At 44.9% G+C, this 25,441-nt stretch overlaps 2 long non-coding RNA genes and 2 gene segments (V, D, J or C); 1 reads left to right on the top strand and 3 right to left on the bottom strand.

Moving 5' to 3' along the window:
• Positions 1-9,989: 9,989 nt before the first annotated feature.
• Positions 9,990-11,485, bottom strand: LOC140709705 (T cell receptor beta variable 4-1-like). The segment is given in 2 exon segments: positions 9,990-10,992; positions 11,103-11,485. Coding segments are annotated over 2 exon segments (525 nt in total).
• On the top strand, positions 10,694-14,875 carry LOC140709706 (uncharacterized). Of its 2 annotated transcripts, XR_012090447.1 has the most exons (3): positions 10,694-10,788; positions 11,492-11,838; positions 11,993-14,875. It is a non-coding gene; the product is annotated as an uncharacterized lncRNA (long non-coding RNA). The 2 variants fall into 2 exon arrangements; XR_012090446.1 differs by having other exon boundaries at positions 11,492-14,875.
• A 61-nt stretch (positions 14,876-14,936) lies between these two features.
• On the bottom strand, positions 14,937-16,624 carry LOC103227114 (T cell receptor beta variable 3-1-like). The segment is given in 2 exon segments: positions 14,937-15,623; positions 15,740-16,624. Coding segments are annotated over 2 exon segments (621 nt in total).
• A 5,698-nt stretch (positions 16,625-22,322) lies between these two features.
• On the bottom strand, positions 22,323-22,728 carry LOC103227115 (uncharacterized). Its single transcript, XR_012090445.1, has 3 exons — positions 22,707-22,728; positions 22,545-22,617; positions 22,323-22,410 (listed from the first exon to the last, which is right to left on the bottom strand). It is a non-coding gene; the product is annotated as an uncharacterized lncRNA (long non-coding RNA).
• Between the last annotated feature and the right edge of the window lie 2,713 nt (positions 22,729-25,441).

Below are 25,441 nucleotides of genomic sequence, written 5' to 3'. Positions count from 1 at the left end.
CCCGATATTTCTTTTCACTGTCTCCCATGCGGAGAATACTCTGTCCTTCCTCTGAGTTCCCTTAATCTCAGTAGAGTCACAGCTCCTCCTTGTGGTAAAAGGTCAAACGTGTCAAGACTCTGTCCCATGGTGGACCAAAGGCAGCAGGGATGTTGAGGTCTTAGAAATAGAGATATGCAGGCAGGCATGGTGGCTCATGCCTGTAATCCCAACACTTCGGGAGTCCGAGGATGGCAGATCATGAGGTCAAGAGGCCGAGACCATCCTGGCCAACATGGTGAGACCCCGTCTCTATTAAAAATATAAAAATTAGCCGAGTGTGGTGGCATGCGCCTGTAATCCCAGCTAGTCTGGAGGCTGAGGCAGGAGAATCACTTGAATACAGGAGGCAGAGGTTGCAGTGTGCCGAGATCGCCCCAATGCACTCCAGCCTGGGCAACATGAGCGAGAATCCATCTCAAAAAGGAAAAAAGAAGATAAAAACGGGAAATCAGAGAGGTTCACTCCTTCCTTTCTTCAAGAGGCTTCGACCTAAAATAAAAACATGCAAAATTGTACCTCACCTTTAACAAATATAAAAACTGGCTTTCGGAGTTAATAGACTGAATTTTTGCAGAACAGTATTCCCACCAAAAACAACTAGATAAACTTAACAAAATATAAAAATAAATGTTTGAAAGCACTTGGAGCTACTGAGGAAGTAAGAACCTAACGGACTGGGATCTCAAGGAGAAAGGAGAGATCTAACGGACCACTTTTCCCTCTAAGTCATTTGCCAATTTTATATCGCTGCCTAAGCAGCTGAGGAAAAAAGGGAAGACTGAGAGTGTAGCGGGCTTTGAGGAGCATCCACCACCTTTCTGGTCTGGAGAACGTTTATGTTCAGTGACTACCGAATCAGAGAGGACCCTGGCAAAGACCCCAGGCCTTGGTGCTAGAGGTAGAAGCAGGGACTGACTGAAAATGAGCAAGAAGGAACTTTCCGGGTAGGGAGGATGAAATATTTTACAGCTGGATCACGGTGATTGTTGCACAACTCCACAAATTTATCAAAATTCATTGAATTGCACACTCACAATGGGCAAATATTATGTTATGTAATTTACACTTCAATTAAGCTGTTAAACTCCAGACATCTAGTTGGAACTTAAATGGCTAAGACCAAAGGCGAACAGCCATCACGGAGGCTGAAGCCCAGCTCTGATCCAGCTCAGTCATCAACTCAGTTAAGGTGATCTGCCCCTACTACAATTCCCAGCAGAAGCAAAAGTGAATCATTTGAGGAAGATGAAATCACTCAGAGCCTCAGATTATCTCTATAGTTTTTATATACAATATCCAGCATTCAAATAAATCACTAGTTGTGTGAGAAAACAAAATCACATGCCCAGAAAAGAAACAGAGAAAACAGAAAAAAGAAACAGACCCAAACAGATTCAGATGTTAAAGTTATCCAAAACTGGGTTTCAAATGTTGGATGTTAATATAGTCAACAAAGTAAATGACAAAATGTAGAATTTTAGCAGACAACTGGAAATTGTAATAAGATTTAAGTGGAAATTCCAGAACTGAAATATACAAAATATCTAAAATTTAGAATTCAATAGATATGTTTAAAACAGCAATAGTTTCTTAAATGAAACTCAAGAAGTTAATCTGGCTGCCTCATGTTAAGTTGAAAGTGACAATTCATTCCTGCCTCTGCCTCTAGATGTCTCTTGACTTTTGTTGCTGAATTCTGTTCCTGCACTGCCTGGCTTTATTCTGGGGATTCTCATGCTGATCTAGACCCCTGTTGACCTTGAAATGGTGTGAAATGGTGTCCCAATATTAGACTCCACGTTTTCTACTCTCTTAACTTGTTATTTTGTGAGCTAGCGTCATTAGCCCAAATGTAGCACACCAGGGTGACAGAGTCATCAGATAGTTCTGCTCTTGAGCACATGCTGAACAAGACCCACTGATACTGAGTTCCTTCTACCAAGCCCCTTCTCCTTCTGAAGATTTCTGTGGCAATCCTCTGTATTCTCATGGGAATACCTGAACTCCCACTCCATAATCATCTCGCTATCCTAGGAGTTAAAATATGTTTTCCTAAGCAACTAAAACAAAAAAATTCTAATAAAGACGGCAAAATGGGATTAAGGAGAAGATACAAGTTACTTGGTCGTGTACAATTCTCCCATATTCAGAGCCCACCATCACACTCTGTAGTATCTGTAAACATTCTTCAAATCCTACAGCATCTGGCCATTCCTGTCCAACATATCTTTGTTAATTCAATTTCGGATATCTGATTATTTCGTGACGGCAGCAAGAACAAACCCAACCAGAGACTTCGTTTTCTTAGACAGGAAGTGGGTGATGGCGGCTGGGAGGGAGGCAGATCTATGAGGGTTTTTGAACAGGCTGGAGGTGTCTTTGCAAGGCTGTGGCTTCACTGCTGGCACAGAAGTACGTAGCTGAGTCCTCCAGCTTTGTGGACTTGATCTTCAGAGTGAAATTTGATCCATCAGGCCTTTCAACTGAGAATCGATCATCAAATATTTCAGACTTCTCTAAGATCTTATCATTATAGAAGTAAACCAGAAACTCGACTTTCTGCCCCAAGATTTGTCTGTACCAATAGAAGTTTAAGTGATTAGGGATGGGGACACACCGCAAGATCACTTCCTCTCCCATCTGTGTGACCTGATGGCTGGGAGTCTGGGTGACTTCAGGTTCTGTGTGTCCTGTGGGAAAAGAAGAAGATTAAGAGAATGGTTTAGAACTGTCTTAGGTAAGTTCAAAGCAAGAATTTCCTAGAGTCCTAAGCATCGACCTGCTTTCAAGAGACTAAAAATTGCCCAGCATAGGAGCCAGGTATCCATGGCAGGATCACAGCAGGAATGAGGCCTCTCCTAGCTCAGGCATCTGGTCCTGTGGAGGAAAGGAGTGGCATTTTGAGCTCTCATGGCCCCACAGGCAAGGTCTGGCAGAATTACTGGTGTCTGGGGCAACACCCACCGTCCCTGGAGCGCCCTCTATAGGAGAGAGGAGGGATCCTTTGTGTTGGTGCAGAAACCTGACAGTGCAGGGCTCTGCTCAGGGGTCTGATGGTGTGTGCAGGACTGAGGGCCGTTAATTATTAAGAGCAGTGCTGGAAAATGTGGGGCTCAGCAAGGTAACCCTGAGTACAAAGTCTGGCTCAGAAATTCCAGGAGGTCGTCTTCTCTTATTACCTGCTGAGAGCAACAATTCAGGTGCAACAGAATCCACGGTTGATAATGGATGCCAAGAAAACTTGGTATTAGGATTAAAGAGACAGGAGGAAAAACAATCAAGTTTGAAAGTTTAAATCCTGAGTGGAAGAGAGAAGCCAACAAGAAGTTGAAACTCTGCACATGCCCCAGGGAGAGTGAACTAGAGAACAATGATGCAAACCCCATGGAGAACCACTGTCTTCAGAGTCAGGCACTGATACAGCCACCTGAGGAGGGCATTGGGTATTCTTTATTTTTAAAAAAAGAAAAGGACCTGCTGGTTGCGGTGTTTCACGCCTGTAATCCCAGCACTTTGAGAGTCCGACGGGGGCAAATCAAGAAGTTAAGAGTCTGAGACCATCCTGGTCAACATGGTAAAACCACGTCTCCACTAAAAATACAAAAATTAGCTGGTTGTGGTGGTGGGTGCCTGTCATTCCAGCTACCCGGAAGGCTGAGGCAGGAGAATCGCTTGAACCTGGGAGGTGGAGGTGGCACTGAACCGAGATCACGCCACTGCACTACTCCAGTCTGGTGACAGAGTGAGACTCCATCTAAAAACAAACAAACAAACAAAAAACAAAAGAAAAGGTCTGAGCAGATTTTGAGCTGGGATGAGGGCTGAGATCCAGAGTCTAACTTGGGTGGAAAGATAAGTAAAAAAGGTTCATATTGGAAGGCAGATTGGTGTGGCCAGAGTGTTAAATGCTACACACAAGATTTCCTGAGGCACAAACGAACTGGAAGATACTTGGAACAACTTAAACTTGACAGCATCTGTCCTGCATTCAAGTTCAGGCACAGTCTTGTTCAAGACAAAGTTGGGACACGGGCTGCAGGTGTCTGGGCAATGTAGCATTGTCACATCCAATAAAGGACAGTATTATGGTCTGAGATTTCTGCCGAGGCCTTACGTAATGCTCAACTGAGTGTTGAGGCTCAGGGGGACATGTTGCCCCCACGGGTTCCTCACTAGACCCAGGAGGTTTGTGCATAGGGAGGCGATGACTCCGCAGGGCTGTGCCTTGGCTGCTGGTACAGAGATTCACAGCTGAGTCTTCTGGCTGCAGCATGACCACATGAAGGTGTACACAAGAGCTGTCGGCATTCAGGTGAAAAGTAACTTGGCACAGTCTCGTTTTGAATGAGTTCCTTATAGTTGTTGTGAAACATGAACTCCAGGGATTTCTTAGGTTTCTGTCTGTACCAGTACATAGAATCATGTCCCAGATGCTCACATTTCATTGTCCTTTTACTCCTCATTGCTGTGACCAGGTATTTTGGTGTCTGGGTAATTCCAGTATCTGTGGGGCCTGTGAAAATAAGAAGTCAAATTCAGATGAAGCATAAGACAGCATCTTCTGAGGCAGTTCCATGAAAAAAGCAAAAAATTCAAGGACAGAAATGTCCCACCTGTATCCAGGACTCACCTGAGACAATGGACCACACCACAGTGGAGGCTGCAGCCCATGGCAGGGTCACACGGGCAGAGGCGTGGGGACCCTGAGTCTCCCTGCTTGGCATTCTGGTCTTGTGGGTGTGCTTCCCTGACCCTGAGACAGGGGCTGCTTGGGAAGTCTCTGCTCCTGTTGGTGTCACTGTTAGTGTCTACAGCTCACACTTCCTCTTTCCCTTTCAAGCTTTGTGCAGACACCTCAAGAGGTGGGTATAGACTAGCTTGTCAGGGCCAGGTGTGCACGGCAGTTTCCTCAGACAGTTGGTTTTTTCTTAGCCACTGCCCGTCCTCCCCATAATGAATAACTGGATCTCTCCTTCCTCTTTCTACTTGTTGTGGCCCTCCTCCCCAACATACAGACACCTTCCCTTTGGGCAGATGCCTTCCCCATGCCTGTCTTGGACCTAGGACGAGTGCACTCCGGCTCCCCTCTCTCATTTCAGTGAACTCCAGGAGGCCTCCTCACCTGGCTTAGCTGAGCCCTTCCCTGGGGCCAGCTGTGCATAAGTTTAAAACCCAGTAATGTGATGCCGACTAGGGAGGGAGCACCCTTCAGTGGGTGCTGAGGGGGCACGAGAGGAATACTCTGTGACCCCTACCCCCGGGGAGCATCTCACCTACTTAGGATGACAGACCTGAACACAGACTCGAATAACAGGAGGCTCTCCAAGCATGAGCAGAGGGACTGCAGAGACGAGGCTACGCAGGTCCGGGTAGAATGGACTTTAGTGTCTTCATGTTGTCCACACATGGTCTCTCAACTAGCACAAGGAGCAAACCCTGATGCCAGAGCATTTGATTCCTTCCTTAGTCCTTTCCTCCCTCCTGTCTCTCTTCTCCTCCCTCCACTTGACTCAGGAATGTCACTAAAGTCACAGCTCCTCCTGGTGGTGAAAGAGGCACATGGCCCTCTTCTCAGCCATCTGCCCCCAGTCCTCCAGATACAGCACTGGGAGCATAGATGCACAAAGGGATTCCACAGGGGAATACACAAAGCAAGAAGACATTTGAAACGCAGAAGTAAAGGCTTAGCAACTCTCACTGCCCCTTACTGGTGAAACGCCTCCAACAGCCTCCATATACACACATAAGATATCAAAAAATATGATCCCCTAGGTATTTATGGAACACATAACTATATGTCAGGCACTGTTTGAGGACCAGGAATAGAGCAATGAATAAAACCAACTCTCATGGGCACATGGACCATTTTAATTTGTTCAAAAAGCTTTTGTGAATAATGTTCTCATTCTCAAAGTGCTTCAGGGATTACAGGAGCTATAAGACATGTTTGACGGGAGCTGGGCACGGTGGCTCACGCCTGTTATCCTAGCACTTTGGGAGGTAGAGGTGGGTGGAAACGAGGTCATGAGTTTCAGACCAGCCTAGCCAATGTGGTGAGACCTCATCTCTACTAAAAATACAAAAACATTAGCTGGTGGGGGTGGCACGCACCTGAAGTCCCAGCTACTCGGGAGGCTGAGGCAGGAGAATCACTTGAACTTGAGAGGCGGAGGTTGCAGTTAGCCAAGATCGCGCCACTGCACTCCAGCCTGGGCGGCAGAGCAAGACTCTGTCTCAAAAAAACAAAACAAAACAAAACAAAAAAACACATGTTTGACATGTTTACAGATAACATCTAATTTGGAAAGTTTTACAGGGTGTGCTTTAGGAAGGTTAAAGTAATTGGCTTTTAGGTTCCTAAATCATTTCATCTACCAACCTCATTTTCTCATCCTTGAAATCTGGATGTGGAGAGATACTGAAATAATTTTCTCCAACTCTACCCAGCTCTGAAACAATGAAAGCCAAGCAGGATAGACTTCACCAGGCTGCTATGCCAGAAGATTCCATGGTTCACGGCCCCTATCAAAATACTTTACAGAGTGCAGGGGCTTAATACGTATTTGCTTAATTGGTCAACAAATAGATGGGTGGAATGGAAAACAGTAAAATCCACAGGTAAAAGGTAGGTCTAAGCACTTAAAAATTGTGTTTCTAATGTGCTATGGTTGGCATTGATATATTTGTATCTGCACCTCCTCAGAAATCAGGTCATAGTCTCAGTATGTAAGGCTGGAATGTAACTGATAAAAATAATTTTTATTTCAAAGGCTTTATTTATAAATAATAAGGTTTAAATGTTGATGAAGCATTATCCAAAGGAGATACGGAAATAGAGGGATTGTTAATTCTTAAATTCTCCTTCTTGTCAGGGTTCCCATCATTCTTTGAGCATTTCCTTACTTGATGGCACAAGGGGTTCTAGGCTTTTCCTGCCTGTCTTGGTATCTACTATTTGTCCAAAAGTTCTGGTTCCTTCTAGTGGACAATGGTATTTAGAAAACAGAATATGGACACTAGATGTTTTGGGGTGCCTCCGGGGTGAACTACTCTTAGGCATCACAGTGGACAGAGCTGTACATATACATATGTAGTCACAGTACATATATATTTACAGGTATCTTTAATTCCTCTTTAGACATATTGAGAAGCGATGAGTTCACACTAGTTCCCATCCAATATTATGTTTATTGTTGTGTCAACTGTTCTCTCTTTCCATATTTGCAATTCCTTATCCAACACTGAGAAGACTGGTTCTGTTATCCATATAGATCTGCATATTTGATCAATCCCTTTGCATGTAACTACGTGTATGCTGTGGCTGCCACCATCTCTCCCTTGTAAATGGCCTCATCCCTCCATTCAAGTTCTGACTTCCTGTGCCAGGGAGACCACCCAGGAGAGTTGAAACTCTCCTCACCTCAGTCCAATTTCTAACACACCACACAAGGGATGCCTTGCCCCACCCAGTGCCCTTTGCAATTAGCTGGGGCTTCCACAATCTGCAGGAGGCTGCTTTCCATACCCTATCTGGACTCACTCCACTTTTGCGGAGACACTTTCCACATCTGTATGGTCCCTATCTCCTTCCAACAGGCCTCCCTTCTACACAGACACAAAGAAATGCACCACTTTGGTCCACTGTATATCATGTCGCAGTGTCTTTATTGCATAACTTGAGGCACCTGACATGGGTGATGAGCAGGGAAGGCCTCAGGACCTTTTAGGAAAATCTTCTTAGTGTATGGAGTGATGGTTGCAACTAGTGAGTTTGCTTGTACTTGATCTGTCTGGGCTTCTCTGAGCCCTGTGTAGTTCTATGATTCTTCACCTTGTTCTTCAGGGAGCAATGCCCATTTCATCTTTCTAAAAATCCTAGGGTTTTCCTTCCATACTAACACATGTTCTTGTGAGTACTTGTCTCCCTTACTCAATTGGATCTTCCTAAGGTCACAGGCTGTATCTTAATCACTTTCTCTTTTCTCCTTCCTAATGCAACCACCCGCCTCACCTGCCAGCATTTGCAGGACACCTTAAAGGCACAACAGCAGCTGCTCCTTATAGCCCACCACATGCCTCTTTCCATTCTCTCCCTTGAAAGTGGGAGCTGGGGGTCCCCTTCCAATATTTTCAGGTGCACAGACATTCTAATCACCTCTCATTCATCTTGCTAGGACCAAAGGCTTGAGAACCACAACCAGATGTTTTGTTCTCAGCATTTGAAGGCCTGCCTGAAGTCTCAGTTCCTCAAGGACCCATACTCTGTTCTGCTTAGTGAACACCTCTGACTACAAATATATAGAAAGACTCTGATTGCGATGGGTACCGTGTGAAAGGGAAAAATAAATCACTACAATGAAAAAAGCCCATAGGACATACATCTTTGTTTTTAGTGTGTGTGAATATTCTAGATGGTGAGACTGAGCCAACATTGAGCTGAAACGACTTTTTAAAATCACTGTAGGATATTTGGCTGATCATCAAATAATGGGGCACAAGCTATTCTCATCAGCATTCAAAGACTATGTAGAAAAGCAGTTATCAGTTGGGGATTGAAACAACGAGAGAAGGTTTTTTGAAGGAGAGGACTTCAAGGCAGATCTTAGAGCAATCCACCTAGTCCCGTTCGAACTATCTTTTTCTAAGAAGCTATTTCCACTGGATTGTCTACAAAGAAGCCAGGGTCAGCTTTGACTGCTAGCACCTGGCATGCTATGTCCCAAGAACAGGGAGATACTTTTGAGATTTCCTTTCACAATTTGTAGCTGCTATCTAAAGAGAAAAATGTACATTTGCTGGGCTGGAGTTTTCACTTATCTGACTCATCTTTAACTATTTTAGAACCCACAATCTTCTTTGGGCTTTGTTGACTACTTACCTTCTAACTGTGCCTCTCCTGATCCCATGTTACCAAGGTATAAGACTGAGAGCAAAAGATTCATAGCCCTGAGGAGAAGACTTTCGGGCTTGAGAGAAGGAAGAATTTTCCAGAAGTAGGTACAGTGGTGTCCTGTCCAGAATGGAGGCTGGAGGACTATTGGACTATTGATGGGGATGTTTTGGACAAGGCTTTAGTCCCCAATTCAGCAAAGAAGAAGCTTAGCATTTACTCTAGGCCAGAGACAGTGTCATAAGCTGGGGATTTTAACATACAATATTTTCTTCAGAAGCTCATAATCTAGTTGAAGGAACGGATAAGGAAATCAAAGCCTGCAACAAAATTGAAAAGTTATAATAGCAACACACAGAGCATTTTAAAAGGGCACCAAGAAGAACAGAAAGGGTTAGCATCTAACAAATTGGGGCATTATAAGGGTGGAGGTAGGGCATGGCATTGGGAATAAAGAGAACAAAGTGGGAAACATAATCCTTCAAGTGTCAGTCTGGAGAGGAAATCCAGGGAGGAGCTGAGACCTGAAACCATCAAGGACACTTCCAGCCGAGGGAAGGAGAGCGGATGAGTCAGGAAGCTTCTAGACCATGATCTATGGGCTCTGCAGCAAGGGGAGCAGACAGAGGCACGTTTGCTGTCTGAAGGGTTCAGAGAAGGTGTCTGTGCACATTTGGAGCTTTGATCACAGCTAGAATTCACAGTCTAGCTTTGAGTGTTAAAAGGAGAAATTATGGAATAGACAAGCAGGAATATAGAATAATAGAAGTGGTGAAAACAGAGGCATATTTCTCAAACCCATTTCCCAAAGGGTGAGTCTCCTACTCTCCTCTCCAGCTGGCTTCTGCACTGGGATCCTTGCCTGGAAGTTCGTTCTCTGATTTCCCAGTGCTCAGAGCTGCTTGACTCTGCATGACAAAAACCTATAATGAAGGGAACCCTTGGTCTCAAAGAAGAGTCATGGAAACCACTGAGCATGAAGTGTCAGGAGAACATGGCTCCTCATAGGACGGTGTCTGGCCCAGTGCAGGGTGTGACTCTGTGGTGACACAGGTGATTGCTTGGAGGGTTCTTATGTAATCTTAAGCTAAACAATCTTTTTTAGTGGGTATTTGCTTTATTTCATGATTTCTTTTTCTTTTTCTTTTCTTTCTTTCTTTCTTTTTTTTTTTTTTTTTTGAGATGGAATCTCACTCTGTTGTCCAGGCTGGAGTAAAGTGGTGCAATCTTGGCTCATTGCAACCTCTGCTTTCCAGGCCCAAGCAATTCTCTGTCTCAGCCTCCTGAGTAGCTGGGACTACAGAGCTGGGACTACAGGCGCGTGCCACCATGCCCAGCTAATTTTTTGTATTTTTAGTAGTGACGGGATTTCACCATATAGGCCAGGCAGGTTTCAAACTCCTGACCTCATGATCAGCCCTTCTCGGCCTCCCAAAGTGCTGGGATCACAGGGGTGAGCCACCATGCCCGGCCTATTTCATGATTTAAAAAGGCATTTTTTAAAAGTAGATCTGAATATGTTTATCATTTTTTCAAATCAGTTGGCAGGGCAGAGTCACACTCAGGCAAAAGAAAACCCACACTCTAAATATGTGCACAGGATGTAAAGTTGCCACATGGATGAATTAGCAGGTGCTGTGATGTTCTGAAGCTTCTGTCGGGGCTCTTGCAGGAAATGCTCACCCGAGCCCTCCGTGGCCCCCACAGCTTCCTCGCAGGCCCTGAAGGTTTCTGCACAGGAAAGCGGCGACTCTGCAAGGCTGTGTCTTGGCTGCTGGCGCAGAGATACAGGGCTGAGTCTTCTGGCTGCAGGGCGCGTAGGTGAAGGTATAAGAGAGAGCTCTTGGAGCATTCAGGTGAGAAGCGACTGGGCACACTTTCATTTATAGAGAGTTTCTCATAGTTGTAGATAAACATGAGCTCCGGCGACTTCTTAGCTTTCTGCTTGTACCAGTACATAGCCCTGTGTCCCATATGTTGTTCACATTTCAAAGACTTCTTATTTGTCATTCCCATGACCAGGTGCTTTGGTGTCTGGGTAACTCCACTGTCTGTGGGAACTGTGGGGGGAAAGGGACAAAATTCAGGCAGAGCCCAGGAGGAGGGTTGTTGCTGCAGCCGCAAGGAAAAGGCTTGGAGTTCAAGGACAGACAGTTTGAACCTAGCTCACCTGCTCCCAGGAGACAGAGAACCGCACAGCAGAGCAGCCTGCAGCTCATGCTAGCCTGGGGTCTGAGATGGGGCCTCTGACTGGGGTCCTCTGGGTGAGGCGCTGGGCTCTGGTCTCCTTGGCCCTGATTGGTGGTTTTCCCTGTGATGTCACTACTCCTGACAGCTTCCCCAGACCCAGGGGATAATTATTCCTGGCCATTTTACATCCTTTCTAGGTCCTGATAGAAGGTAGATTTGAATAGTCTGGGCTGGAATGAATGGGCTGGGCAGAAAGGGCAGAGCCAGCTTTTTACCCCCCAAGGGTATTCCTCTGGCAGGGGCTCTTTGCTCTCAGCTGCTTCCTCATTAAGTGGATCCTCCCTCTATCTCTGTCTCCCTATCTTTCAGGACCCCTCTCAGCAACAGACCACTCCCATTCAAGGAATCTCCTTCTGTCCTGCAGGATCACACAAGACAGAACCATTCAAAATGTCCCTTTCCTCAATGTCTAAGCACGGTGGAGCCTTTTTTGCCCGACTCTGTGGAGGGAAGATGACTGCATGACCACAGATGCAGTGTGGACCAGCGCCCATCATTCAAGGGCATGACTGATGCCAACCATCAACCAGGCACTGGGGAGGGAGCTGAGGGAGCAAGAATGGGAAGAGCCACCTTCTGTCCCTGAAGTGGAGGGCATGAGGCTTGGCTGGGCTTAGAGCTAACATACACAGGATGCTGAAAAAGAACAACGCAAGGTGTGTGGTGCAAAGGAAAGGGAAATCAGCTTGAAGCTGATGTCAGTGTGTTTGACCTGAGTACGGTCATGCTCTCATTCGAGGTATAGATGGTTCCCCGTGGGCAAGATCCCTCCTGGCCCATCTCTCCTCTTACTCTCTATCTCTTCCCCAGGTCCCTGCCTCAGAGGTTTCACAGAAGCACAGCTCCTCCCTGTGGCCAAAGCAGCATTTGGCCACTCACCAACCCAGTATCAAGATCCAGACTGGATCCATATCCCACATCCCTGAGCAGCAGGGATGGGTTTCAAAGACCAGGGGAGAATGAAGAGGAAGGAAGCGTTGGCAACAACACAGAGCGTCAGCAGCCAGAACACCAGGTATCCACACACCTAGGACATTCTAACTTTTTACTCAACAGAAATTGTCTATGTGTGAGTCTGGGCACCATGGCAACACCTTATCTCTACAAAAATGGCCAAAATTTAGCCAGATGTAGTGGTGCATGTCTGTAGTCCCAGCTATTCAAGAGGCTGAAGTAGAAGGATCACTTGAGCCATGAAAGTCAAGACTGTAGTGAGTCTTGATTGCATCACTGCACTCAGGACAGAGTAAGACCCTGCACCCACCGAGCGCCTCAAAAGAAAGAAAAGAAAAGAAATGAAATGAAATGAAATGAAATGAAACAAAGAAAAGGAAATAAAAGAAAAGAAAAGAAAATTATTTGTGTCTGGATCCCTAGTAATGAGCAGAACAGACAGTACCCCAGCACTCTGGAACTTATGGGCCATTCTGACTTATTCAACAAATACTCCGTGAGCAACAGCTAGGAGCAAACAGAAAGTCACCAACATTTTCACCCCCAGAATTCTATTTGAGTAGGGCAAGTCAACATATTCAGAAAACAACTAAAGAATAAAAATCTATCTTACATAAAGTTTGAGATATGTAATCAGTATGTCATTGTTCAATCACTTCATATATGTGATACAATATTTCCTCACATATTAAATCAGGAGAGCGGAAATGAGATGATCTCCAAAACCCTTCCATTTCTCAAATGTTGGAAACCAAATTGGTCATCAGTTCTGTGGAGAACTTTCCAACTAGAAAGCAGCTTGATGACTGCCTGTGGGTCTTCTCTACTTCACTGCACAAGCTATTTATGCTTTGTGACCATTTAGTTATTAGAATATCATCAATTTTCTTAAAATATACTGTTATGCCCATATTGACTTTTCATTCTAGAACCTTTGAAGATACAAATGAACACAAATAAACACAAAATGAGATGATTCATACTAAGTGATTTTTACCATCTATTTATTGTTGTATTACATCAGTATTACCATTTTGTGTTGATAATTATAATTGTAGGACTGAGATTAGGGTCGTAAATCTGTGTTATATGTAAATCTACACTGGGCCGAGGGAAGACACTTATCCATGATTTATGTCAAGGGTTTATAATTTAGATTTGTTTTAACCTGGGGATGCACTCGGTCAGGAGGAAAACTTTAGCATTCTTCTAATGAATAAATTTCATCAGATTTTCAATGTGGCCCAAAAAACAAACATAAAAAATGTAAAGGATGTAGGTTAGAATTTAAGGGTGTTGAATATTCTCCCTCTCAACAGGTTACATATAGGATCGATCTCTAACCTGCTACAGTTGGAGGTATTCTATTCACTAGATAAAAACCTAAAATTAGCCTTATTATAAACACTATTATCATTACCATTAAAATTGTTTCAATTGGTATCTACTTCAGCAAGAAAATACTTTGGCCTTTCTACAAAGAAGTAGAACAAATGTGAACAAATAAAATCGTATTGCATGTTTGACTCCCAATAAGTAAACCAAATTGCAAGGGAAATTTTAAAAAAGCAATAGAATTTAAATTGAAAACTTGAATAATGGTGAAAGTGAAAGGTTTAATTGTCCTGAGGACAATAGCTAACATAAGCGTTTCCCACAACAAGGGGTGGTGACCAGAGAGTTCAAGTCATCTGAATTAGGGATGGACCTAAGAAGGAAAATGATCTCAGGACCGTGTGAATTGCAAGAAGAGCGAAAAGTGGAATGGTAAACATGAAGAGAAGCCAAGTAAACATATTTATATAAAATAGAAGTAGTATATGTGATTGAAGACAAGAGGACATAACTGACTCCAAGACAGCTGATATTTAGGACACAGAGTACTAACAAGGAGCCCCAAGAACCTGTATAAGAAAATATTTTTTATTTTTAATTTTTCTTTGTGGGCCAGATCCTAAGTTGTGTGTGCAGAGGGTGGCACTCCTGAAGGCCCAGCAGGGAACAAACTCTGGAAGGCTGAAGATATGGGCAGGCATGTCAGAAGATACTCAGGGCCAGAAGGGATTGGCATTCAGACCCAGTGAGAGTGGAGAGTCGTGGTGGGAACACCATGATTCCCACTAAGACACTGGAAAGGCCATGTACTAGCAAAGGTGACCACATGCTGGGGCTCCCTAAAAGGGAGGGCAAAGCTGAAGTAGACCCTAGCTAGTCATATATTCAACCGTCCCAGAATAAAACCCAATATTATTTCCAAGAAATAACATAATCCAGAGCCTCAAGCCTATGTTGTCCACAATGCTTCACATAAACTCTTTCTAATCTTTCCTGTAGGATATTTAGAAGTCTCCAAATTCTTCATGCCACCCAAAATCTATCTCCTTTCTGATCCATACTAGTACCAGTGTTCCTGTACCAAAATATCAGTTTCATCATGTTGCTTCACTTGGAGTAGGACCAATGGCTCACCACTGCCTAGAGATTTGTGTCCAAAGTCCTTTCAGGTCTCCCGATATCCCCAGTCATCTAGCTATTGCCTACTCTTGGGGAGAGTTCAAGATGACCTTCATCAGAATTGGGAGAGACGCTTGCTGGTCACCCTTCTTGAAGAGAAGGAGCCTACAAGACACAAGGCTGCCTCCACCGGCTTCCCCTCAACACTTTCCAGTTTACCTATTGCCATGGAATTTCATGCCTCTCCAAATATTTTTCTGTTAAATAAAGTACTTACTGATCATCAGAATTGTCTCTTGATCTTAGAAATATTTCCTTCCCCTCCTTTATGCTTGTGCTCATCAACCATTTTTAGCAATCATATTTTTTCATAATGTTATATAAAATAAGGACTCATGTGTGCAGCACAGAAAGACAAGAAATAGCTTCCTCCACCAGTTCAGATCTTCAGTGCATGGGACAGGCTCCGTTTTTGTTTGTGGGGCCCTAATACTTCCGTGGCTTTGTTGTGAAGCCCTGCTCCAGCTGATAAACAATTCTGTGAGACTTTCGTGTGCGTAAAATAGACGACTTCTCCACTGGGTGCACTAGCCGTCTGTACTACAGACTGAAACTCCATCCGAGGCCATCAGAGAGTGGAGACTGGAGCCTTGGGTGCAGGTGCACACACTGGCCCACAGCTTCCTGGCTGAGCTGGGAGGTTTGTGCACAGGAATGCGGTGACTCTGCAGGGCTGTGCCTTGGCTGCTGGCACAGAAATATACAGCAGAGTCACCAAGCTCCACGGACTTGATGTGAAGATTTAAATGAGCTTTGTCTGGAGAGTCAGGTGAGATGCGATTTGGAACTGTTTCATTTATAATGAGCTCCTTGTTATTGTAGCTAAACATTATCTTCAGCAATTTCTTAGAGTCCTGCTTATACCAATACATAGCATCATGGCCCATATTTTGTTCACATTTAAGGGACTCCTTCTTTCCTGTCTGTGTGACCAGGTATTTTGGAGTCTGGGAAACAGCTGTGTCCAAGGAACCTGCAAAGGAAAGATGCAGAATTCAGGCAAATCCCAGGAGGTAGCCTGCTGTTGTTGTCATGGTGAAAAGGCTTAGGGACTCCAATAGGATCATGTCACCTGGGCCCAGGACTCACCTGCTTGGAGGAGGCAGAGGACCACACAGCAGAGGAGCCTGCAGCCCATGGCAGAGTCAGGCAGACCAGGCAAGGCCCGGGGCAGGATTCTGGTGTGCAGTGGTGAGAAGTCTAGGCTGTGCTTTCCACTGCCGCTGAGAGGGGCTGCACCAGTGAGGTCACAACCTGTAATCATTTCCCTATTCCCAGGCTCTCCTCTAGCATGGCTCCTGCTTTTCACACCCTGCACTTGCTGCTTTAAAGGAGTTTTTGGAATTTCTAGGAAAAGTTGAGAGGGTTGAATTGTGGCCTCCAGGATGTGTCTCTGACAGTCATTCCTGTGCCATCAGCCCCCTCCCTCCCCGCTCCTTACCCCGGATTGACCATCTCCTCCCTTCCTCTCCCTTTCATGCCCTTCCCCAAGAGTCAGGCTGGTGTTCCTCTCTGGATCCTTTGCTTCCCCTTCACAATAAAGCAGAACATTGTTTTGCTCTCTTGAATCTTTGTTCACTTGAAGTTCTGATTAATGGTCAGCAATCCCCCTGATTCAGAAGAGACTGGCCTGAGATTTCACCTGAGTACCAGCTACAGCCACCTAACCCACATGACTGTGATGCTAGTTCAGAGAAAACCCTGTTGAAGGGTCATTGTTGGGAGTGATGAACTGCAGCCCTGCTCCCTCTGATGTTCTTATCTGTCCAAGGGGTAGATCTATGAGGAAAAGGAGGCTGTTGGACAACATGCAGACACCGTGTGCTGGGAAAGAATGGTGATGAAGGTCAACAACACGGCAGTCAGGGAAAACAAAAGTAGGTGACAGTATTGCCCTTGAATTGTCTGCTGATAATCCTCCTTCTTGGTACAAAGTTTACAACACAAGCTTATTGCAGAGTTTCTCAATTTCAGCCTGAGTGCCATGTTGGATCAGGTGATTGTTTGTTGTGGGGGGCTGACCTGTGCAGGTAGGATGCTTAGTGGCATCCTTGGGCCCTACCCACCTGATGCCAATGTGACAACACAACATGCCTTCGTGTTTTCTGAATTATCCCCTGTTGAGGACTCCTGTCCCCTTTATTCTTGCTGATGGCACTCCTCTTTTCTGCCAGGCATCATTCACCCAGCTTCAGGGGTGTGGTCGGGCCACGGCTCCTCCTGCTGTGATCAGCAAGGCCCAGCACTCAGACCTCAGTGCCTCCGTCAGTGGCCCCAGGGCAGCAACCTCTAGGAGGAAAACCAGCACTGCTAGAAAGGCATTTCTCACACACACACATATGCACACGTGCACGTGTGTGCACACACACACACAACACACACACACACACACACATACTAACTTTGGTAATGCTGTCATCTAATGTTGAAACCCCTCCCAAGACAGACCCTGATGGTTCATTTGTGATTTGCTAAACACACAACTAGTACTAAACAAAAGAAAAATGACCACCATCCTTCTTGGAACTTCAAGCATGCTCTATTTGTTTGCAGTCATTGAATGGCTACTTAGTGCGAATCATGAGTAAACAATATTCTCACTCTCATGATGCTTATAATCCAGTAGGAGCAAAAATACATTCACACATTATCTGTAGACTAAGAACATGAAATACAGGTTACATGGAGGCCAGCAATATAGTTACTATTTACATTTAAACACTTTTTAAAAAACATCTCATTTCTTCATCTATGAAACAATGGGCATAAATAAATAATTTTCAACATTCTGTCTAGCTCTAAAATTCTGTGAACACAACTAGGTACCCCCTAGATGTGACTCTTACTCAGTACCTACCTCATTGCACCACACAGCTGACATGGGAAGCCTTTCAAAGAAGGAATGGAAGTGAGGGAAGATAGTGAAATGACAAGAGGCTACATACAATGGTGATGATAACTACATAAAGATGTAACCATTCTTAAAGAGTAAACTTTAAATAAATAAGTATCTCACTATCTTACGCAAGTGTTTTTACCAAATCACATGGATAGTCTCTGGGAGAGGCACTGGAATGAAACTGATAGAAAGACACTCGCCTCACATGAGGCAATGTTAGTTCTGGTTGTTGTTTTGTTTTGTGTTTTACAGGAGACATGAAAAGCAAAAGTGTTTTATTGTCCATCAAGAATTGTCTAGCCCGGGCATAGTGGCTCACGCCTGTAATCCCAGCACTTTGGGAGGCCAAGGCGGGCGGATCACGAGGTCAGGAGATTGAGACCATTTTGGCTAACATGGGAAAACCCCGTCTCTACGAAAAACACAAAAAAATTAGCCGGGCGTGGTGTCGGGCGCCTGTAGCCCCAGCTACTCTGGAGGCTGAGGCAGGAGAATGGCATGAACTTGGGAGATGGAGCTTGCAGTGAGCCGAAATCGTGCCACGGCACTCCAGCCTGGGCAACAGAGCAAGACTCTGTCTCAAAAAAAAAAAAAAAAAAAAAAAAAAATGGTCCAAGTACAAAAAGGAGCAAATGAATTGATGATGTACGTCTTCTTTTCTAACACGGCCCACTCTGCTGCAGAAGGGGAAAAAAGCTACAGAAAGGAGAGAGGATAGATGCTAGGATCCCTGGGAAGAGCCAGGCTTCCAACAAGAAAGTCAAACGGGGAAGAAAACGTAATAATTTTATCCTGGGGATAACTTAATCCACAAAAAGGCAGAGAGTTGTAGGGGCAAAGGGAACAAGGCAGGAGGCTGCAGAAGAACTAGAACATGTCGAACTGAATGATATCACGATGCATATTTTGAACATGGGTGATATTTTTGGCTGTTCAATATTTAAACCCCGTGTTATATTTGGGCAATTCCCCCAAAGTTTGGGGGAATAATTAACACAAATTAAATGCAATGCCATGATGGATAGAGATTATTTACTAACAAAGAAAAATGATTATATGTCACTTTTTTTTTTTTTTAACTGAGAAGAGCTCTAGATTTTTTTGTGAGGGTAGGAGTTCGAAAAGTCCAGGGGGATCCTGACTCTCCAACTCTTACTAACGTTAGTCACTTTAAATATTTAGTATTGAGCTTAGAAGTGTGTGTTTCGAATAGTCTGGTTTTATGACTTTACCAGATTTGAAAATGGCTCATACTACAGAAAGTTAAGAAATTTAGATTCTAGCATGTAGACATGAGTTTCCTATCTTAATACGTGCTTTTTTCCATTCCAAAATAAACTGCAAAATTAACCTCCACAGGACGGCTAATGGTTTTCCTATTAAACTGTTTGGCTAGACTTTCACTTCCAGGCAGCATGGTGGAAAATCGTAGAGTATAGAGATATTTTGAAGCTCCCTCCTGCTGAATAGCTAACGCCTACATAAAATGTATCTTTGCTGTATTTTTGGATTTCCAAGAAGTAAGGAAAATTTCAACTGCTTTTTGAAAAGGTGAAACAGGAGCCTGTAGTGAAAACAAAAGGAAGAGCCTGTTTCAGATGTGCATCCTGGAGGTCTGTCTACGCCACCTTCTTTCCCATCTGCAGCTGTTTGGCATCATCTTTTGACATCTGGACAAGTCCAGCTTCCATGGATCTTGGGAGACAGGGATAGATGTTGAAGCTGGAAGATGGAAGGGAGTCTGGTGATGCTGTTTTGACAGAACCATTTGCTCAGACCCAGGAGACGGGTTTCCTATCCTTCCAAGCTCTTGCTCCAAGAACTTAGAGGAACATCCAGAAGAGGAAAAAGAAAAGAAAATCCCCTTCTAGCTTAAGTGTTTCATCATTTAGAGTCAGGGGAATGGTGCTCCAGGTATTCTTTGGTCTGATAAGTAGATTTCCCTTGGTAATTACTCTCTTTGCAAGATCCCTCGAGGAAGCCCTGATTTGTCAGGCTCACTGCCCAGGTCTCAGGAAGTCATTTCACGGCAGGATTGAGCTGGAGCAGAGGCCCAGCATCCAGAGCTTCTCATTCCTCTCAGGAACGGGTCCTCCACTGTCATCTGCCTGTGAGCTCTCCTCTTTCCCGGCTCAAACTCTCCCCCTTCCTCATCCCATGCAGGGACACATGCAACAAATCTGGCAGTCTAGGCTCTTTGCTAGAACAAAAACACGTGCACAGCAAGGCAAATGAACAGTTTGTATTTAACCTCTCACATTTTAGCATTAACACAGCTTCTGCAGACCACCTTTTCCCCTGTTGCAAATAAACCCGATATTTCTTTTAACTGTCTCCCATGCGGAGAATGCTCTGTCCTTCCTCTGAGTTCCCTTCATCTCAGTAGAGTCACAGCTCCTCCTTGTGGTAAAAGGTCAAACGTGTGAAGACTCTGTCCCATGGTGGACCAAAGGCAGCAGGGTGGTAGAGGTCTTAGAAATAAAGATATGCAGCCAGGCGCGGTGGCTCATGCCTGTAATCCCAACACTTCGGGAGTCCGAGGCGGGTGGATCACGAGGTTGAGAGGCCGAGACCATCCCGGCCAACATGGTGAAACCCCGTCTCTACTCAAAATACAAAAATTAGCCGGTTGTGATGGCATGCGCCTGTAATCCCAGCTACTCCAGAGGCTGAGGCAGGAGAATCACTGGAAACCGGGAGGTGGAGGTTGCAGTGAGCCGAGATCGCCCCAGTGCACTCCAGCCTGGGTGACATGAGCGAGACTCTATCTCAAAAAGAAAAAAAAAAAAAAAAAAAAAGGGAAGGCGGAGAGGTTCACTCCTTCCTTTCTTCAAGAGGCTTCTATTTAAAATACAAACATATAAAATTTCACCTCACCTTTAATAAATATAAAAACTGGCTTTCGGAGTTAATAGACTGAATTTTTGCAGAACAACATTCCTATCAAAACAACTACATAAACTTAACAAAATATAAAGATAAATGTTTGAAGGCACTTGGAGCTACTGAGGCAGTAAGAACCTAACAGACTGGGATCTCAAGGAGAAAGGAGAGATCTAACAGACCACTTTTCCCTCTAAGTCATTTGCCAATTTTATATCGCTGCCTAAGTAGCTGAGGAAAAAAAGGGAAGACTGAGAGTGTAGCGGGCTTTGAGGAGCATCCACCACGTTTCTGGTCTGGAGAACATTTACGTTCAGTGACTACTGAATAGGAGAGGAGCCTGGCAAAGACCCCAGGCCTTGATGCTGGGGGTAGAAGCAGGGATTGACTGAAAATGAGCAAGAAGGAACTTTCTGGGTGGGGAGGATGAAATGCTTTACAGCTGGATCACAGTGATTGTTGCACAACTCCACAAATTTATCAAAATTCATTGACTTACTTGCAATGGGCAAATATTATGTTATGCAATTTACACTTTAATTAAGCTGTTACACTCCAGACATCTAGTTGGAACTTAAATGGCTAAGACCAAAGGCGAGCAGCCGTCATGCAGGCTGAAGCTCAGCTCTGATCCAGCTCAGTCATCAGCTCAGTTAAGGTGATCTTCCCCTGCTACAATTCCCAGCAGAAGCAAAAGTGAATCATTTGAGGAAGATGAAATCATTCAGAGCCTCAGATTATCTCTATAGTTTTTATATACAATATCCAGCATTCAAATAAATTACTAGTTGTGTGAGAAAACAAAATCACATGCCCAGAAACCAAACAGAGAAAACAGAAAAAAGAAACAGACCCAAGAGATTCAGATGTTAAAGTTATCCAAAACTGGCTTTCAAATGACAGATGTTAATATAGTCAACAAAGTAAATGACAAAATGTGGAATTTTAGCAGTAAATGACAAAATGTGGAATTTTAGCAGACAGCTGGAAATTGTAGGAAGATTTAAGTGGAAATTCCAGAACCCAAATACACGAATACCTAGAATTTAGATTTCAATAGATATGTTTAAAAGACAAATAGTTTCTTAAATGAAACTCAAGAAGTTAATCTGGCTGCCTCATGTTAAGTTGAAAGTGACAAATTCATTCCTGCCTCTGCCTCTAGATGCCTCTTGACTTTTGTTGCTGAATTCTGTTCCTGCACTGCCTGGCTCTATTCTGGCGATTCTCATGCTGATCTAGACCCCTGTTGACCTTGAAATGGTGTCAAATGGTGTCCCAATATTAGACTCCATGTTTTCTACTCTCTTAACTTGTTATTTTGTGAGCTATCATCATCAACCCAAATGCATCACACGAGGTTGACAGGGTCATCAGATTGTTCTGCTCTTGACCACATGCTGAGCAAGACTCATTGATAATTGAGTTCCTTGTATCAAGCCCCTTTTCCTTCTGAAGATTTCCGTGGGGATCCTCTATATTCTCATGGAAATACCTGAACTCCCACTCAGTAATCATTTCACCATCCAAGGAGTAAATATGTTTTCCTAAGCAGCTAAATCCAAAAAATTCTAATAAAAATGACAAAATGAGAATAAAGAAAAGATACAGGTTACTTGGTTGGGTACAATTCTCCCATATTCAGAGCCCACCATCACATTCTGTAGTATCTATAAACATTCTTCAAACCCTACAGTATGTCGTCATTTCTGCCCAAGATATCTTTGGGAATTTCATTTCAGATATCTGTCTTTTTGGAGACATTTGCAAGAACGAACCCAACCAGAGACTTCCTTTTCTTAGGCAGGAAGTGGGTGCTGGCGGCTGGGAGGGAGGCAGATCTATGAGGGTTTTTGAACAGGCTGGAGGTGTCTTTGCAAGGCTGTGGCTTCACTGCTGGCACAGAAGTACATGGCTGAGTCCTCCAGCTTTGTGGACTTGATCTTCAGAGTGAAATCTGATCCATCAGGCCTTCCAACTGAGAATCGATCATCGAATATTTCAGACTTCTCTGAGATGTTATTATCAAAAAAGATAACCAGAAACTCGACTTTCTGCCCCAAGATTTGTCTGTACCAATAGAAGTATAAGTGATTAGGGATGGGGACACACCGCAAGATCACTTCCTGTCCCATCTGTGTGACCTGATGGCTGGGAGTCTGGGTGACTTCAGGTTCTGTGTGTCCTGTGGGAAAAGAAGAAGATTAAGAGAATGGTTTAGAACTGTCTTCGGTAAGTTCAAAGCAAGAATTTCCTGGAGTCCTAAGCACTGACCTGCTTTCAAGAGACTAAAAATTGCCCAGCATAGAAGCCAGGTATCCATGGCAGGATCACAGCAGGAATGAGGCCTCTCCTAGTTCAGGCATCTGGTCCTGTGGAGGAAAGGAGTGGCATTTTGAGCTCCCATGGCCCCACAGGCAAGGTCTGGCAGAATTGCTGGTGTCTGGGGCAACACCCACCATCCCTGGAGCTCCCTCTATAGGAGAGAGGAGGGATCCTTTGTGTTGGTGCGGAAACCTGACAGTGCAGGGCTCTGCTCAGGGGTCTGATGGTGTGTGCAGGACTGAGGGCCATTAATTATTAAGAGCAGTGCTGGAAAATGTGGGGCTCAGCAAGGTAACCCTGAGTACATAGTCCGGCTCAGAAATTCCAGGAGGTCGCCTTCTCTTATTACCTGCTGTGAGCAACAACTCAGGTGCAACAGAATCCACAGTTGATAATGGATGCCAAGAAAACTTGGTATTAGGATTAAAGAGACAGGAGGAAAAACAATCAAGTTTGAAAGTTTTAAATCCTGAGTGGAAGAGAGAAGCCAACAAGAAGTTGAAACTCTGCACATGCCCCAGGGAGAGTGAACTAGAGAACAACGATGCAAACCCCATGGGGAACCACTGTCCTCAGAGTCAGGCACTGATACAGCCACCTGAGGAGGGCATTGGGTATTCTTTATTTTTAAAAAAAGAAAAGAAAAGGACCTGACGGGTGTGGTGTTTCACGCCTGTAATTCCAGCACTTTGGGGGTTAGAGGGGGGCAAATCAAGAAGTTAAGAGTTTGAGACCATCCTGGCCAACATGATAAAGCCATGTCTCTACTAAAAATAGCTGGTTGTGGTGGTAGTGCCTGTAGTTCCAGCTACCCCGGAGGCTGAGGCAGGAGAATCACTTGAACCTGGGAGGTGGAGGTGGCAGTGAGCAGAGATCACGCCACTGCACTATTCCAGCCTTGCAGCAGAGTGAGACTCCATCTAAAAAAAAAAGAAAGAAAGAAAAGAAAAGGTCTGACTATATTTGGATCTGGGATGAGGGCTGAGATCCAGGGTCTAACTTGAGTCAAAAGAAAAGTGAAAAAACGGTTCATATTGGAAGGTGAATTAGTGTGGCCAGAGTGTTAAATACTTCACACAACATTTCCCAGAGGCACAAGCCAACTGGAAGATACTTGGAGCAACTTAAACGTGACAGCATCTGTCCTACATTCAAACTCAGGCACAGTCTCGTTCAAGACAAAGACATGCCCCAGGCTGCAGGTGTCTGGGCAATTTAGCATTGTCACATCCAATAAATGACAGTATTATGGTCTGAGATTTCTGCCGAAGTCCTACAGAATGCTGAACTGAGTGTTGAGGCTCAGCTGAACACGTTGCCCCCAGGGATCTCTGACTAGACTTAGGAGGAGGTTTGTGCACAGGGAGGCGGTGACTCTGCAGGGCTGTATCTTGGCTACTGGTGCAGAGATACAGAGCTGAGTCTTCTGGCTGCAGCACGAACACATGAAGGTGTAAGCGAGAGCTGTCAGGGCATTCAGGTGTGAAGTGACTTGGCACAGTCTTGTTCTCAATGAGTTCCTTACAGTTGTAGTAAAACATGAACACTAGGGATTTCTTAGCTTTCTGTCTGAGCCAATACAAAGAATCATGTCCCAGATGCGCACGTTTCATCATCCTTTTACTCCCCATTCCTGTGACCAGGTATTTTGGTGTCTGCGTAATTTCAGTATCCATGGAGCCTGTGAAAATAAGAAGCCAAATTCAGTCTAAGCCTAGGACAGAGTATTCTGAGGCAGTTCCATGAAAAAAGCAAAAAATCCAAGGAGAGAAATGTCCCATCTCTGCCCAGGACTCACCTGAGACAATGGACCACACCACAGTGGAGGCTGCAGCCCATGGCAGGGTCACACGGGCAGAGGCGTGGGGACCCTGAGTCTCCCTGCTTGGCATTCTGGTCTTATGGGTGTGCTTCCCTGGCCCTGAGACAGGGGTTGCTTGGGAAGTCTCTGCTCCTGTTAGTGTCACTGTTAGTGTCTATAGCTCACACTTCCTCTTTCCCTTCCACCTTTGTGCCTGTACCTCAAGAGGTGGGTTTAGACTAGCTTGTCAGGGCCAGGTGTGCATGGCAGTTTCCTCAGACAGTTGCATTTTTCTTAGCAACTGCCTGCCCTCCCCACAATGAATAACTGGGTCTCCCCTTCCTCTTTCTCCTTGTGGCTCCCCTCCTCCCTGACACTCAGACCCCTTCCCTTTGGGCAGATGCCTTCCTGATGCCTGTCTTGGACCCAGGCAAGCACATTCCAGCTCCACTCCCTCATCTCGGTGAACTCCAGGAGGCCTCCTCACCTGGCTCAGCTGAGCCCTTCCCTGGAGCCAGCTGTGCATCATTTGAAGACCCAGTAATGTAATACCAACTAGGGAGGGAGCACCCTTCAGTGGGTGCTGAGGGGGCGCGAGAGGAATAATCTGCAACCCCTACCCCCGGGGAGCATCTCACCTACTTAGGATGACAGACCTGAACACAGACTTGAATGACAGAAGGCCCTAATGGCGTGAGCAGAGGGACTGCAGAGACAAGGCTACGCAGGTCCAGGTGGAATGGACTTCAGTGTCTTCATGTTGTCCACACATGGTCTCTCAACTAGCACAAGGAGCAAACCCTGATGCCAGAGCTTTTGATTCTTCCTTAGTCCTTTCCTCCCTCCTGCCTCTCTTCTCCTCCCTCCACTTGATGTCACTAAA

The sequence above is a fragment of the Chlorocebus sabaeus genome, chromosome 21, assembly GCF_047675955.1.
Source record: "Chlorocebus sabaeus isolate Y175 chromosome 21, mChlSab1.0.hap1, whole genome shotgun sequence".
Classification (NCBI taxonomy): domain Eukaryota; kingdom Metazoa; phylum Chordata; class Mammalia; order Primates; family Cercopithecidae; genus Chlorocebus; species Chlorocebus sabaeus.
This window is presented reverse-complemented; position numbering and strand designations above follow the sequence as displayed.